Source organism: Heteronotia binoei, chromosome 19 (genome assembly GCF_032191835.1).
Source record: "Heteronotia binoei isolate CCM8104 ecotype False Entrance Well chromosome 19, APGP_CSIRO_Hbin_v1, whole genome shotgun sequence".
Classification (NCBI taxonomy): domain Eukaryota; kingdom Metazoa; phylum Chordata; class Lepidosauria; order Squamata; family Gekkonidae; genus Heteronotia; species Heteronotia binoei.
The window spans coordinates 34,579,602-34,595,411 of record NC_083241.1 but is presented as its reverse complement, the minus strand read 5'-3'; the positions used below and the strand labels follow the sequence as shown (position 1 = coordinate 34,595,411).

General features: G+C 51.8%; 2 protein-coding genes across 6 annotated transcripts in view; one reads left to right on the top strand and one right to left on the bottom strand.

Annotated features, from left to right (window-relative positions):
- Nucleotides 1-7,758, top strand: part of CLK3 (CDC like kinase 3) — a 37,002-nt gene extending 29,244 nt beyond the window's left edge. For 2 of the 4 annotated variants that reach the window (XM_060259841.1, XM_060259839.1), the window contains 6 exons: nt 1,476-1,570; nt 1,782-1,911; nt 3,275-3,357; nt 5,317-5,396; nt 6,380-6,470; nt 7,346-7,758. In XM_060259841.1, the coding sequence (XP_060115824.1) occupies nt 1,476-1,570; nt 1,782-1,911; nt 3,275-3,357; nt 5,317-5,396; nt 6,380-6,470; nt 7,346-7,531 (665 nt within the window). In that variant the 3' untranslated portion in view covers nt 7,532-7,758. Of the gene's footprint in view, nt 1-1,475; nt 1,571-1,766; nt 1,912-3,274; nt 3,358-5,316; nt 5,397-6,379; nt 6,471-7,345 lie in introns of all 4 variants that reach the window. The other 2 variants (XM_060259840.1, XM_060259838.1) reach the window with 1 other exon arrangement.
- A 3,786-nt stretch (nt 7,759-11,544) lies between these two features.
- The window catches only part of EDC3 (enhancer of mRNA decapping 3), a 42,445-nt gene continuing 38,179 nt past the window's right edge, over nt 11,545-15,810 (bottom strand). For both annotated transcript variants that reach the window (XM_060260162.1, XM_060260163.1), the window contains exons 6-7: nt 15,586-15,803; nt 11,545-13,334 (exon numbers count right to left, since the gene is read on the bottom strand). In XM_060260162.1, the coding sequence (XP_060116145.1) occupies nt 13,000-13,334; nt 15,586-15,803 (553 nt within the window). In that variant the 3' untranslated portion in view covers nt 11,545-12,999. The remainder of the gene's footprint in view (nt 13,335-15,585; nt 15,804-15,810) is intronic.

The window sequence follows — 15,810 nt, the reverse complement described above, 5'->3', positions numbered from 1 at the left end:
CGAGACTCAGAACTGCTTTAATTTTGGTGTTGCTATTGTTGTGCACCTGGGTTTTGTGTCACCTCTGGGAGGAGTAGATGTGCTCCTAGTAGTAAGTCCTCCACCCAGAACTTTCCCTCCTTTAATGCACCGTGCCTCCCCCCCCCTCCAATTAAAAATTACATCCCCCATTCCAGCAAGCTGGCTAGAATATTTCTGGTGATGCGATTCAAGGGGCTTCAAAATCAGCATGGCGGAGAAGCCTGCTAGAGCTTGACATCACCTGAGAATGTTAGTGCTAAGAAGAATTAAAGCTAGGTCAGAGGAGAATAACAAATTTGGAATATGGCTGATACAATCCCCGGAAAGAAATGTCAACTGCGGGGTGATGGGATAGAAGTTTACAAGATTATACATGGGATAGAGAAGGTAGAGAAAGAAGTCCTTTTCTCCCTTTCTCACAATACAAGAACTCGTGGGCACTCCATGAAATTGCTGAGTAGTCGGGTTAGAACGCATAATAGGGAGTACTTCTTCACCCAAAGGGTGATTAACACGTGGAATTCACTGCCACAGGAGGTGGTGGTGGCAGCAGGCATAGACAGCTTCAAGAGGGGATTGGATCAGCATCTGGAGCAGAGGTTCATCAGTGGCTATTAGCCACAGCGCATGGATGGAACCCTCTGTATGGGGCAGTGATGCTCTGTATTCTTGGTGCTGAGGGGGGGGGGCACAGTGGGAGGGCTTCTAGTGTCCTGGCCCCACTGATGGACTTCATGATGGCCCCTTTGTTTATTTGGCCACTGTGTGACAGAGTGTTGGACTGGATGGGCCATTGGCCTGATCCAACATGGCTTCTCTCATGTTCTTGAAACTATCAAGTGGGAAGAAATTAAAAGAATGGTTCTGTGGAAGAGCCACAAGGTCCCAGGTGGAGGCTACAAGCATAGACAGCTTCAAGAGGGGATTGGAGAAACATCTGGAGCCACTAGATGGAACACTCTGTCTGGGGCAGTGATGCTCTGTATTGGTGCTTGGGGGGCAACAGTGGGAAGGCTTCTGGAGTTTTGGCCCTGCTGATAGACCTCCTGATGGATCCTGGGTTTTGGACACTATGTGATACAGTGTGTTGGGCTGGACCGGCCATTGGTCGGACCCCTTTTATGTCTGGGGCAGTGATGCTCTGTATTCTTGGGGCAGGGGTGGGGGGTGTGGGCAGCAGTTCTGGCCCTGCTGGTGAACCTGATATCCCCTGGGTTTTGGCCACTGTGTGACACTTGAGCGTTGGACTGGATGGGCCATGGCTTCTCTGATGTTCTGAACCATAATTTCAAAGCATGTAGGAAGTTTGCGTTTTCAACAGCTTCATTTAAACCCCCGCAGCCCATCCAGAGAGAATCTTGTCTCTTGGTCACTGTTAACGCCGGCGCAAGGAGCCTTAAACATACAGCACAATTGCAAGAGCCTCCAAAACCCTTTCTCTGTCTCTCTTGTAGTTCTGCATGACAACCAGTTGACTCACACTGACCTCAAGCCTGAAAACATCTTGTTTGTAAACTCCGATTTTGACACCTTGTACAACGAGAAAAAGGTGGGTCTCGCGCGCGCGCGATCGCTTGCGTTTGTCTTCTTCCCACTGCTGTCTTTCCTCTCTCGACACGTCTTACCTGCCTTCCGCGACTGCGCGGCCCGTTTGACGCGCTCAGCGTTTGCTTTCAGTCTCCGGCTTAACGTTCAGAAGTCACCCGTGGGATCAGAGCTTCCCATCTTCGGAAGCTCACTCGCAGGCTTATGTGTTGCAGAACTGCGAAGAGAGGTTGATCAGGAACACAGGCATCCGAGTTGCAGATTTTGGGAGCGCCACCTTTGATCACGAGCATCACACCACCATCGTGGCGACCCGGCATTATCGCCCGCCGGAGGTGATCTTGGGTGAGTTGGCTTTTCCTTGCAGGCCTTATTGAGGATACGGGTATAGCCGAGGGTCAAATTGGAGGGCGGGGGGGACACTTTCCAAGACGGCGTGCAAAATGGCACAAGCACTGATGAAACACCACCACCACCCCCCCGGCATGTAGAATTCGTCTTTAAACTGAGCTCGCTTGGGATAGGGCGGAATTTATTTATTTATTATTTATATCCCGCCCTTCCCACAAGTGGCTCAGGGCGGCTCCCAACAATTAGTTTAACAAAAATTTTTTTAAAAAAATTAAATATATAAACAATTAAAACTGTTAAAACCTTAAAACCATTGAACATTACAGAAATATGTATAACAGAAGTCTGGCAAGCTACATTTAGTTTCTCATCTCAGCTAGGTGTAGGCTAGCCGGAAGAGGGTTGTCTTGCAGGCCCTGCGGAACTGAACAAGGTCCCGCAGGGCCCTCACCTCCTCCGGCAGCTGATTCCACCATGTAGGGGCCATAACAGAGAAGGCCCTGTCCCTGGTGGATTTTAGGCGGGCTTCTTTTGGCCCAGGGATAGCGAGAAAATTTTGGGTTCCTGATCTCAGTACTCTCTGGGGAACGTGTGGGGAGAGACGGTCCTTCAGGTAGGCAGGTCCCAGGCCATATAGGGCTTTAAAGGTAATGATCAGCACCTTGTACCAAACTCGGTACATCACTGGAAGCCAGTGCAGAGTCCGAAGGCCCAGCCGAATGTGTATATAAATGAACCTAAATAAATAAAAGAAAACTGGACTTCAGGGAGGGGATAGTCCTAAATGAAAAGCACAGTGGAGCCATTGGATGGCCCAGGCTAGCTTGAGCTCAGGACAAATGACTTTGACATTCCTGCCCTACAAGGTTGCCGTACGTCACCTGTGACTTCAAGGTGCTTTACACGCACGCGCCCAGTTCACCCCTTCATCCCCGAAACATAGCTCCCCATCGTTTGTTGTGGGACCGGGATTGAGCGGTTTATCAGAACCCGGGGAAAGTTCTCGCCCTTCGGCCGCTGCCCCTTCCTGGAACACGGGAGCCTCGCTGAGGGGGTTGGGCGGGACAGCACAGCGTGCCCTCAGCAGGAACACATCAGGCTCTCCAGCTGCCACCAAAGGCAGTGCCGTTCGGGTTTGGCCTCGGTGCTCTTTGATCCTCGAGCGTGCCGCAGAAGGGGGCACTTCCTGTCTTGCTAGTCAAACTGGTTTTCCCCCTGTAGGCGATCCAGCCTTGCAGATAGAGAAAAGGAAGCACAAAGGAGGAAATTTCTTGTGTGTGTGTGTGTTGGGGAAAGGGGAGGGGGCATCTAAAGAAGTTTCTGACGTTCCTTCCGCATCGTGTGTTCCTCTTTGCAGAGCTTGGCTGGGCACAGCCCTGTGACGTGTGGAGCATTGGCTGCATCCTCTTTGAGTACTACCGGGGGTTCACGCTCTTCCAGGTACGTGTCCTTTGGAATTAATCCCAGATGTGCCCAGCAATCCTTCCTCTAAGCTGTGGAGTCTTGTGAGCTAAAATTCTACTTCATGAGCTGCTGGTTATTAAAGTTGTGAGCTGCCGCATCAATTAGTTTGCTCTGTTTGGTGTCGTGGTTAAGTGCGTGGACTCTTACCTGGGAGAACTGAGTTTGATTCCCCACTCTTCCACTTGCACCTGCTGGAATGGCCTTGGGTCAGCCAGAGCTCTGGCAGGAGTTGTCCTTGACAGGGCAGCTTATGGGAGAGTCCTCTCAGCCCCACCCACCTCACAGGGTGTCTGTTGTGGGGGAGGAAGGTAAAGGAGATTGTGAGCCGCTCTGAGACTCTTGAGTGGAGGGCAGAATATAAATCCAATGTCATTGTCTTCTTCTGGAGCCATTTTTCCTGAGCTAAGGCAAAAAAGTGTGAGCCAGGGGCTACAAAAACAGCAAGCGAGCTCACGCTAACTCAGCTCAGAGGGAACACTGAACATTTATTTCACCTTCCCCTCAAGCGACTCAGTGAGCATTTCTAAGTGCTTATCCACGGTTAGTGACTGATCTTGGCGGTCTGGGGAGAAATGGAAAAAGAGATGCAATGATCCAGTACGGGGCAGGGTTCAGGCTGTCAGTTGCTTGGCAGGAAGTTAAGAGCACAAGGGCATAAGAAGAGCCCTGCTAAATCAGACCAAATCCTGTTCCTCTGGAGGCCCAACAGCAGGGCAGAGAGGCTGAGACCTTCCCTCGATTCAGTTTCGCTGGGATTCCAAGGCGTAGGGATTCCCACCCAGGAAGCCAAAGCCTCTGAAGGTGGAGGTTCTCCTTAGTCACCTGGGCTAGTAGTAGCCATTGATAGACCTCTCCCTTCATGATTCTATCCAGCCCCCTGTTCAAGCTTTCTTCCCGTGGCCAATCACTACATCCTTTGGCAGCGAATTCCACATTTGAATCGCTCTCTGTGTAAAATATAAGCGGCTCCGTGGCGCAGAGTGGTAAAGCAGCAGTTCTGCAGCACTGTAATCTGAACTCTCTGCTCGCAACCCGAGTTCGATCCTGGCGGAAGCTGGGTTCAGGTAGCCGGCTGCAGGTTGACTCAGCCTTCCATCCTTCCGAGGTCAGTGAAATGAGTCCCCAGCTTGCTGGGGGAAAGCGTAGAGGACTGGGGAAGGCAATGGCAAACCACCCCGTAAAAAGTCTGCCGTGAAAACAACGTCCCCCCAGAGTCGGAAACAACTGGCACTTGCACAGGGGACCTTTCCTGTGTAAAATAGTATTTCCTTTTGTCCGTCCTGAACCTCCTGCTCATCAGCTTCGTTGGATTCTCTCGAATTCTAGTGTTTTGGGAGAGGGAGGGAAAAAATTCTTTTTGTCAACTCTCCATCCCAGGCATAATTCTGTTAAATTTTCTGTTTCCCGGTCATCTCTCTTCTCAACTGAAAAGTTCTGCATTCTTCAGCCTTTCCTCATAGAGCAGTTGGACTTGGCTGGGCTGGGAATTAGACATGCTAGGCCAGTGTGTTTGTGTGTATCCCATACCGGCATTGTGATGTTCTTTCAATAGCGAAGAGCTGCTAGAAATAAACATCTCTGTCTTGGCTGACTTGGGGCAAAGGAGGGAAATCGACCCCCTCGCTGTCAGTCTTCAGAAAGCAGTTGGGAACAGTTTTAATTACGATTGCATTCATTTTTTTTTAAATTGTCGGCTGTTGTAAATTTTTTTATTTGTTGGCAGTTGTAATTGGAGTTTTTAACTGGGGGCCTTTTTTCATGTTATTGTCTCATGTATATAGTTTCTGTTGTTTTTTTTTAATCGCTTGATTTATATGGCAAGCTGCCTTGTTCCACCAGGGGAGAAAGGCAACCAAGAGATGTTTTTTCAATACAAAAGGGGAGATGTATTGGGCAGAGACCGACGTGTGTGTTATATTTTGTTTCAATTTGCAGACCCATGAGAACAGAGAGCATCTGGTGATGATGGAGAAGATCCTGGGTCCGATCCCACAGCACATGATCCGCAAAACAAGGTGAACCTGTTGGTTTTGTTGAACAAAGACCTCCTGCAAGAGAAGAGACTGACTTAGATAGAACCTCCCCCAAAATAGGGTTAAGCCCTTGAAGCAGGCCTGGTGGAATACGAGAGACTTGGGGAGAATGCTAGCTCTTGTTTTCTCTAACATGGGTGTCAAACATGTGGCCCCCGGGCAGCTGGCTGTCATCTGCTTCCTTCTCCCTCACTCTCACTTCCTTCTGCATCACAGCTTACTTTGCCAGGCTTGCTCAATCGCACAGGAGCCACAGAGCAAAGCCTCCATTGGCTGAGGCTCCTCTCTTGGGAAGGAAGGGGAGAGGAAGAGCTTGTTTTGCCAGGCTCTCTCAATTGCACAGCAGAGCTACTGAGCCAAGCCTCTCTTCCTTCTTTTGGCTGAGGCTCCTCCTGGTTTCCTGGGAAAGGAAGGAAAGAGCCAGAGCTTCCTTTGCCCAGTTCCCTGCATCTCTGCCTTGAGAGATATATGGGAGAGATGCAAAGAAAGCATCTTTAAGACCAGTGACTGCTGATGTTTGAATAATGTTTTAAGGGTTTTTTAAAAAAAGTTTCTATTGTGTTTGTCTGTGTCCTTTATAAAGTTAATCTCTCTGCTACTTGGCATATTTTATGAAACACATGGACTGACCCTACAAGTTCTCATTTATGGCAGATTTGGCCCTCGTAACAAATAAGTTTGACACCCCTGCTCCATAAGCATGAGCGAAACGATTTTCTCCAGGAAGACAGATTCAGAGAGGTCTTTGAGGTGGCCAAATCTAGCTGACTTCTACCAGGCCCTCTGCACTGAGAGCAAACTTGTATTCCCAGTATGCAGATTCCGTATGTTTTTTGAGGCTGGCTGTGTTACAGACCTCTAGAGAAGTCCTCAAGAGGGAAGGTGGGAAAAGCTCCTAGTTCTTTTAAGCCTCAGAGACTGGTTGCAGCAGTGTTCTTGAACCTCTCCTGTCTCTTCCCACCCAGGAAGCAAAAGTACTTTCACAAGGGAAGTTTGGTGTGGGATGAGAACACTTCCGACGGGCGATACGTCCAGGAGAACTGTAAACCACTGCAGGTGAGTCGAAACAGTGGCGTTGCCGAAGGTTCAAGAATAACAAGCGGGTTCAAAATAAGGGTGTTCCGACCTCATGATGCTCCACCTTGTGATGGATTCTGGGCAGGTGAGCCTGCTGTGTGCCTGCACAGGCGACCCTCCTGCTCAGCACAGGGTCCCCAGCCTTTTGATCCTGGGAGCACCTCTGGAATCCTGAGAGAGACTGGGATGGGCACAGCCACAGAATAGCCACTGCAGGAGGCAGGAACACTCAAAGAGCAAGCCCAGATGCAGGGTAGTTAGAGGAGTAATTGAAAATGCACTAGGAAGGGAGAGAGAGACAGTAAAACCGACACTGTGATGCTAATTGCTGCAGAAATGTTATTTCGGTCTGCATGATGTGTCAGGTCTCCAGAGGCCAGTCAAAAGGGCACAGCCACACCCATTTTCTCAAAACACTTTGTGGGGGTCAGGAAAGGGGTCTTTGAGTGCCCACGTGCACCGCGTTGGAGACCCCTTGGGCTAGCAGCCACTCTTGGAATGTGAGAGCCAGTTTGGTGTAGTGGTTGAGTGCGTGGACTCTTACCTGGGAGAACTGGGTTTGATTCCCCACGCCTCCACTTGTACCTGCTGGCATGGCCTTGGGTCAGCCATAGCTCTCACGAGAGTTGTCCTTGAAAGGGCAGCTTCTGGGAGAGCTCTCTCAGCCCCACCCACCTCACGGGGTGTCTGTTGTGGGGGAGGAAGGGAAAGGAGATTGTGAGCCGCTCTTGAGATCCAGAGTGAAGGGCTGCGATATAAATCCAGTATCTTCTTAATCCGACTCTAGGATCCTCCTGTTCGCTTTTCTCTTTCCTCATTCCGGCTCTCACCTGACTTCTCTTCCCCCTTCCCAGACGTACATGCTGCACGACTCCCAAGAGCACATGCAGCTCTTCAACCTGATGAGGCAGATGTTAGCGTTCGACCCCGCCCAGCGGGTCACGTTTGCCGAAGCTCTGCTCCACCCGTTCTTTGCCGGCCTGTCCCCCGAGGAGAGGCGCCTGAGCTGCCGGGATTCAAGCCGGGACCTGAGCAGATGACAGACGGGCCAAGGCGGAGCTTCCAGCGGGCAGATGTACATAGCGCGAGATTGGCCCGCCCGTTGCGTCAGAGACCCTTGTGCAGTGCAACGGTTGGAGATGTCGCCGCAGCGTCGGACGGACCCTGGTCGCGGGAGGGGGGAGAGACAGCTCCTGAAAAGCACAGATTTGTCTCATATTTATATGTTGTAAAGTTAAAAAATAAAGTGTTTCATATTGTTTGATAATTTACTTGTATGATTGTGTTTAGCTATTTTTGCTCCCAGCTCTACTGATTTTATTTTTTTTTGGTTTAACAATAAAAACAGTGGTTTTGTATCTTGCCACAAACCTGCATTGGGAGTTTACAAAGTAGTTTCTTGCCTTGGCCGCGTGCCGGTCAGTCCCTTTCCATTTTTTGTGCAAGGAAGTCAGCATTCGGATATAGAAAGTGGGAAGTCAGGTCTGAAGAGCGGGCAGACCTGTGGATACCTAAATCTGTGCATAGGGTGTGCACTGAGAGAAAGGCGGCTTTTCTTCAGATTTGGGAGATCGCCCCCCCCCCCCCAAGTTTGCACAAAAATATTTAGGGATTAAAATATATATGGGGGGGCAGTTGGGTGTAATGGTTAAGTGCACTGAATCTTTATCTGGGAGAACCAGGTTTGATTCCCCATTCTACTGCTGGAGTGACCTTGGGTCAGTCATAACTCAGAGCTGTTCCCTCATGAGCAGTTTCTGTTGGAGCTCTCTTACCCCATCTAGAAGAGGAGGAGATTGGATTTTTGCCCCGCCCTTCTCTAGCCAAAGGAGTTTCTGAACAGTTTACAACCTCCTTCCCCTTCCTGCAACAGACACCCTGTGAGGTAGGTGGGGCTGAGAGAGCTCTGACAGAAACTGCTCTTGAGCAGAACTGCCTTGAGAGAACTGTGGCTGACCCAAGGTCACATCAGTGGGTGCATGAGGAGGAGTGGGGAATCAGATCTACCTCACAGGGTGCCTGTTGTGGGGAGAGGAAGGGGATTGTAAGCCACTCAGTCCAAGTGAAGGGCAGGGTATGTATGAACATAAGCTGCCTTCTACTGAATCAGACCCTCTTGGGTCCATCAAAGACGGTATTGTCTACTCAGACTGGCAGCAGCTCTCCAGGGTCTCCAGCTGAGGTTTTTTATGCCTACTTGCCTGGTCCCTTTTGAGTTGGGAGATGCCAGGGATTGAACCTGGGACCTTCTGCTTACCAAGCAGATGCTCTACCACTGAGCCACCGTTCCTCCCCAAACAAAACCAATCTCTAATCCCTTTGCATGCCACCTGTGGTTACTCTTGGGAATGCAGTTATGCTGGAAGCAGCTCAAGGCTTCATAGGGAGATGAACCTCCCCCCCACCCCCACCCAAAGTATCTTCCTGCTGTGTTCCAGAATTTGAGGGGTGAGGGATGAGCACTAAACCACTCGGCGAAGGCTTTTTAAAAACGTGGGGGACCTTCGTAACCTTTCCGGAGCAGTTGCTGGGATGGGCAGGTCCCACAAAGGGAAAGCGTGAAGCCGTTGCTGGCACAGGGAAGCCGCCGTCTTCCTAATGCCATTCTCAAAGAGTATGGTCTGGCCCGCTTTGCCTCTGTTCGGAACGGCAGTTGACCAGCTCACGTTTTTGAGGAAACCGTCGTAATCCTGACTCGAAAAAAAGATTCTCAAAACCTTTCTGTCTGACTCCAGCGGACAGAACCGTGTTCAAATCAGCTCGCTCTACTTTAAAACGAAAAGCAGCGGAGTGTGGGAAATGTAACGTCATTTCTAGCGTTGAATCCGGCGTTTTGGAAAATGAAGTCTGGTGAGGTTTGAAAGGCGATCGGCTTCTCTTTGTTGGAAGAAATGATTTCTGAGAAGCTGCTGACCGCCTTTTAATCGGAGCATACAATGGAGGACGTATTTGCTTTCAGTGTGTGTGCATTTCCCTTGTAAACGGAGCAAGAGCATAGCTCTTAGAGTGGTGTACTGAGACTCGCCCCCACCCCCAGCAAGTCCCTGTGGCGAAAGCTGCAAACTAGTGTAAAGCGCATCGTCTGTACGCAGACGCTTCTAAAATTTGGATAGGAATTTAAACTGTTGGGGTTAAAAAAAAAATATTCAGATTTGTCTGCAAACCTGGAAAGTTCTCTTGAGTTTGCAGAGAAGTCTGTCCAGTGTTGACACAGCTCCAGTGGGCAGCTTTAAGTATCTACAGGTGGGGTCCACATATATCACTATTGGATATATAGAAAATGGAAGGGATTATAGAAGAATTGCAGATTTGTACCCCGCCCTTCTCTCTGAATCAGAGACTCGGAGCAGCTTACAATCTCCTGTATCTTCTCCCCCCACAACAGACACTCAGAGCGGTCACAATCTCCTTTACCTCCCCCCCTCCCCACTACAGACACCCTGCGAGGTGGGTGGGGCTGAGAGGGCTCTCACAGCAGCTGCCCTTTCAAGGACAACCTCTGCCAGAGCTCTGGCTGACCCAAGGCCATCCCAGCAGCTGCAAGTGGAGGAGTGGGGAATCAAACCTGGTTCTCCCAGATGAGAGTCCATGCACTTAACCACTACACCAAACTGGCTCAGAATCATGTAAATGTGAGGAAGGTCCCATTTCAGAGGCACTAATCCTCTGAACGACTTCTGCAAGGATTTCTGAATTCGAGGCGTTACTGGGCAGGAAGAAATTGTGTATACTCACAAGGTCTCAGTGGTACTCAGAAGAGATCCATCCTTCTGTTATTTTTTCCCTTACTGTGTTAACCAAGAGGCGGCTCTCCTGTTCTTTGGTCCTACACCATCTCATAGAATCCGGCACAAGTCCGACATGGGCAGGGCTTTATTGCCGGAAGACTGCCAGTGAGGGGGCAGCCGACTCCATTGCTGGGCCATCCTTACTGTAAAGAATCCCACGTGCAGAAGACCTCGCTTTATTAGCCTACGGGGCATCACCCTGTACAGACTGACAGCAGCTGCTGTGCTTAAAACTTCTCATTTCATGAAGACTTCAATAGACTGCCATGATTCTCCCCAGTGTGCAGTTTAGACCTCTAGCTGAATCCCTCACGCTCAGTTGAACCAGCTAGGCTTTCAGATATATACGGGCACAACAAAGAAGGCCGCTGCTCCAGGGGCACCGGTTGGCGCGGGCAGATTTGTCTTCCAACACTTTCGTAAAACTTGGGTCTCTGAAGGTTAGTGATTGTCTAATATTATCCCTGGGCTGCTATAGAAAGGCTGCAGAGAAAGGCAGCTTAAAGGTCCAAGATGCAGGGAGAGCGTCAGTTTCAAAAAACGGGGTTTCCCTTAAAACGGTTATGCATTCTAAATTTACACAGGCACCCCTGACTGTGGCCCAATGCAACTAGCTCCCTGCCCTGTGGCCCCCCCATCCAAATATAGCTGCTGGTCAATATATATTTTCTTTAGAATACTGCCAATAACTGCCAGTTTGGTGTGGTGGTTAAGTGTGCGGACTCTCGTCTGGGAGAACCGGGTTCGATTCCCCACTCCTCCACTTGCAGCTGCTGACATGGCCTTGGGTCAGCCAGAGCTCTCACAGAGCTGTCCTTGAAAGGGCAGCTGCTGTGAGAGCCCTCTCAGCCCCACCCACCTCACGGTGTGTCTGTTGTGGGGGGAGCAGATATAGGAGATTGTGAGCTGCTCTGAGTCTCTGTCCTTGAAGGGGCAGCTGCTGTGAGAGCCCTCTCAGCCCCACCCACCTCACGGGGTGTCTGTTGTGGGGGGATCAGATATAGGAGATTGTGAGCCTCTCTGATTCAGACAGAAGGGCGGGGTATAAATCTGCAGTCGTCTTCTTTCTCTAGTTGCTTGATTCCTGTCGACAATATTTTGCTATAGAAACTAATACAGTGCTCAGGGAAGGAAAGGAAATCAAGAAACCGCATTTTAAAGGCGTTTCGTTCTAAACCTGTTTTTCGCCTCCCCCTTAAGGCAAGGCCAGCAGGTGAAAAACCTTCCCCACAAGCCTAAGGAAAACACGTAACCAAAAAGTCCACTGCTTTTACTGTATGTTTTAATCACAGTCGTGGCTGGGCGAACGAGCTTCAGTATGGCACCTTGAGACACACAGACAGGAGGGGGTTGAAGCGCGGTTGACTGCTCAAAAGCCGGCAGGAGGCGTTCAAGCTCGGTCACTTCACAAGGCTTTTGTATCCCCGAAGTCTAGAGAGGGCGGGGCCACGTCACAAAGCAGCGTGCCGGCAGTGCTTTGAGGGGACAGGAAGTCGCCACCACCGAGGGGGGTGGGGTTCATTCCCCGAGTGGAGAGAGGAGACGGCAGTGATGCACGATTCGCCTGCAGTGCTTATACAGAACTCATGCTCCAAGTGCGAGGGAGCCGGGTTAGATCGGTACAACGGCACATGCGGGGGGACAGAAGTGGCTCCGTGGGCTAGGCTTCTCGACAAGAAATAAAGAGCCCGTCGGAGGGCAGAGAGCGCCCTCTTCCACAACACTGTGCCCTCGCGTGCCCGATCGAGACGGCGTCGACGCGGGAACGAGACGCCGCTGCCGCGTGCACGGATCTTCTGGTGACTCCTGAGCCCTGGGGAGGCTGAAAAAGAGCCCTCCTCTGTTGCTACAGATTTGTTCCCGGAACCTCGACGAAGGGGGAGGGGTGGGGGGAAAGAAAAACCACCAGCAATTGTGGATTTCTGCAGCAAGGCGGGAGGACGGCCGCTTGTGTGTGGCCGACACAAGCACAAGCACCGTTTCGCCGGCTCCCTTCTGTCCTTTGAGCCACTCGCTCACCCAGCAAAAAAAAAAAAGAACCACAAAAAAGAAACAAAGCCTCATAAAAAGGGAAGCCGCCGCTTAGATAGCTTGCCTTTGGGTCAAATGACTCAAGTGCTGATCTGGCAACCTCAAAATCGCCACTAGGGGCACCGGGCCCTGCCTCTCAAGACAGAGTATACTCAAGGGTTCCCAATATAGCTTCAGGTGTGAACTGAGAGTTGGGCTTTAGCTGCACGAGAAGGGGGGTGGGGTGGGGGGACACAGCAGGAGGAGTGCCGGAGTTCCCACGTGGTCGGATGAGAGGGGGACGGCACCCGAGAAACCGCTCTCACTACAAAGGGGGAAACGAAACAGGAATCCCACCCTCTGGTACCCAACCGGGCAAGGGCGCTTTTGTGTACGAATGGAAACAATCCACTCCGCACCCCCTCGCCCCTGCCGACTCCCTTAGCCCATTGGCTCTGTGGGGCGGCTCCTTCAGGCAATGGCACGAGTGCGTCCAAGACTCCGCGGTACACAGCAGTCCTTCCCCGGTTCTCTTTAACACTTCAGGTTTCTTCCAGAAGGAAACAACAAACCCGGGGGGGGGGGGGGGGAGTGGTTTCTTTGCTTCCTTAAGGCGTCAAGAGTTCCAATATGGATTCCTTTCGCGAGGGGGAGGTCGAGGCAATCGGGGGGGCCCCCTCCCATCCTTCAAGAGAAGGTCGAGCCCCGCTCTAGGTCGAGTGGAGGGGGATGACGAACTTGCAGCCGAAGGGCGAGTGGTAGTTGATGCCCACCTCCTGGAAGACCTTCTGGGGGATGCCGATGTCGCACAGGTACACCCGCCCGGCCCTCTCGCCCAGCGGCAGGGGGAGGCCCAAGGCCAGTGACCATTTGGCATCGATGCCCTGCTCCGCCTCGCTCACCGGGGGGTCTAGGCTGAGGACCGGAGCTCGGTTCTGGTTGGCCCAGTCCACCACTGCCTTGTACCAGGGCTGGTCCCTCAGGAAGGCATTTTCGTGGCAATCCAAGCAGTTGATCACCAAGTCGACGGGCGTGGCTGGAAGATCTGGTAGATGGGGGGGGGGGAGGAAAAAAAGAGAGGGCTGATTGACCGGGCTCTTCGTCAAGTCCTGAAAAGAACGGCGCGCGAAGCTGCCTTATAATCAATCGATCATCGCTCTGTCGCGGCACCTGGACTGTCAAGGTAACTGGATGGCCCAGGCTAGCCCGATCTCATCAGATCTCAGAAGCTAAGTAGGGTCAGCCCCGGTTGGTAATCGGATGGGAGACCACCAGGGAAGTCCGGGGTCGCTATGTGGAGGCAGGCAATGGCAGACCACCTCTTTTCACCTTTTCTAGTCTGGACGGCCCTGGCTAGTCTGATCTCATCAGATATTAGAAGCGACGCAAGGTCAGCCCTGGTTAGCAGAGGCAGGCAATGGGAAGCCACCTCTGTTCATCTGCTCTGGACTGGATGGCCCAGACAAGCTGGATCTCATCAGATATTGGAAAGAAGATGACTGCAGAGTTATACCATGCCCTTCGCTCTGAATCAGAGACTCAGAGCGGCTTAGGGGTGGCCAACGGTAGCTCTCCAGATTTTTTTTGCCTACAACTCCCATCAGCCCCAGCCATTGGCCATGCTGGCTCGGGCTGATGGGAGTTATAGGCAAAAAACATCTGAAGAGCTGCCGTTGGCCACCCCTGGAGAGCCAGTTTGGTGTAGCGGTTAAGTGTGCAGACTCTTATCTGGGAGAACAGGGTTTGATTCCCCACTCCTCCACTTGCACCCGCTAGCATGGCCTTGGGTCAGCCATAGCTCTGGCAGAGGTTGTCCTTGAAAAGGCAGCTGCTGTGAGACTCCTCTCAGCCCCACCCACCTCACAGGGTGTCTGTTGTGGGGGAGGAAGATAAAGGAGATTGTGAGCTGCTCTGAGACTCTGTCCTTGAAAGGGCAGCTGCTGTGAGAGCCCTCTCCAGCCCCACCCACCTCACAGGGTGTCTGTTGTGGGGGAGGAAGGTAAAGGAGATTGTGAGCCGCTCTGAGACTCTTCGGAGTGGAGGGCGGGATATAAATCCAGTATCATCATCATCTTCTATATCTTCTTCCCCCACAACAGACACCCTGTGAGGTGGGTGGGGCTGAGAGGGCTCTCACAGCAGCTGCCCTTTCAAGGACAACCTCTGCCAGAGCTAGGGCTGACTCAAGGCCATTCCAGCAGCTGCAAGTGGAGGAGTGGGGAATCAAACCCGGATAAGAGTCCACACACTTAACCACTACACCAAACGAGGTCAAGGAAGTCTAAGGTCGCTATGCAGAGGTAGGCAAGGGCAAGCCACCTCTTAATGTCTCTTGCCTTGAAAACCCCACAAGGTCGTCATCAGTCGGCTGTGATTTAAACGCGCTTTCCACCATCACCGTCTACCCAGCTCGGCGGCAGCTCTTGCGTCATCTACTACCTTCTAGCCAAGAGCCAGTCTGGTGTAGCGGTTAAGTGTGAGGACTCTTATTTGGGAGAACCGGGTTTGATTCCCCACTCCTCCACTTGCACCTGCTGGAATGGCCTTGGGTCAGCCATAGCTCTGGCAGAGGTTGTCCTTGAAAGGGCAGCTGCTGTCAGAGCTCTCTCAGCCCCACCTACCTCACAAGGTCTGTAGTGGGGAGGGGGGGAGGTAAGGAGATTGTGACCACTCTGAGACTCTGAGTGTAGGGCGGGATATTAATCCAATATCATCTTCCACTTTTAACTGGGAGATGCCCAGTATCGAACCTGGGACCTTCTGCATGCAAAGCAGTTGCTCTTCCACTGAGCCGCAGCCCCCTCCCCCATGGTCTCCTCGGCACACTTACAGCCAGGGACCCAAAAAGGTCTGTATTTTAGAACTCCTGTTCTTGGGGGACTTATGGCGAGTTAGGTGTTCCCTGCCTTGGAGTGGCTAAATCTGAAGCCTTCCCTTTAATGGAAGTGACTCAAAGAGGAAGGTTTTGAACTGGGCTGTTTGGAGTGGCAGGATACGAACTGCAAGGCTCAATCCTTTGGCGACCCCAAACTGCCCCTTTTAGATCGCATGTCCTACAGTAGACAAGCAGGGATGTTAAAAAAGCACCCAGGCTTTCGCCACTAGATGGAGCCGCTCCCCCAAAAGCCCTTTCAGCCCAGCCTAGACCAACTTCTTGATTGGCAGGCAATCCCACACTGGCGTTTCATTGATTAAAGGCATGCATGAAGCTGCCCCGCAAAAGACCAGGGGGTGGGGGGGAGGGGCGTTCTTCACTGCCATGCTCTGAGACGGGCTGGCGCAGTGCAGAGCTTTACCTTTGACGCTGGACACCTGCTGCCCTGGAGTCTTGCCGAAGAGCGTCAGTTCGTTGGTGATCGATTCCAGCATCTTGACGAAGTTGGGGAGGAAGAGGATGACGTGCACGTCGTGGTTGGACAGGTGCCGGCCGCAGCTGATCCCCTGGGCCCCCTTCACATGGGGGCCGCACAGCAAGGCAACGGTGGGGCGCTGGTGAATGTTCTTCGGGTTCAGCCTGAAAA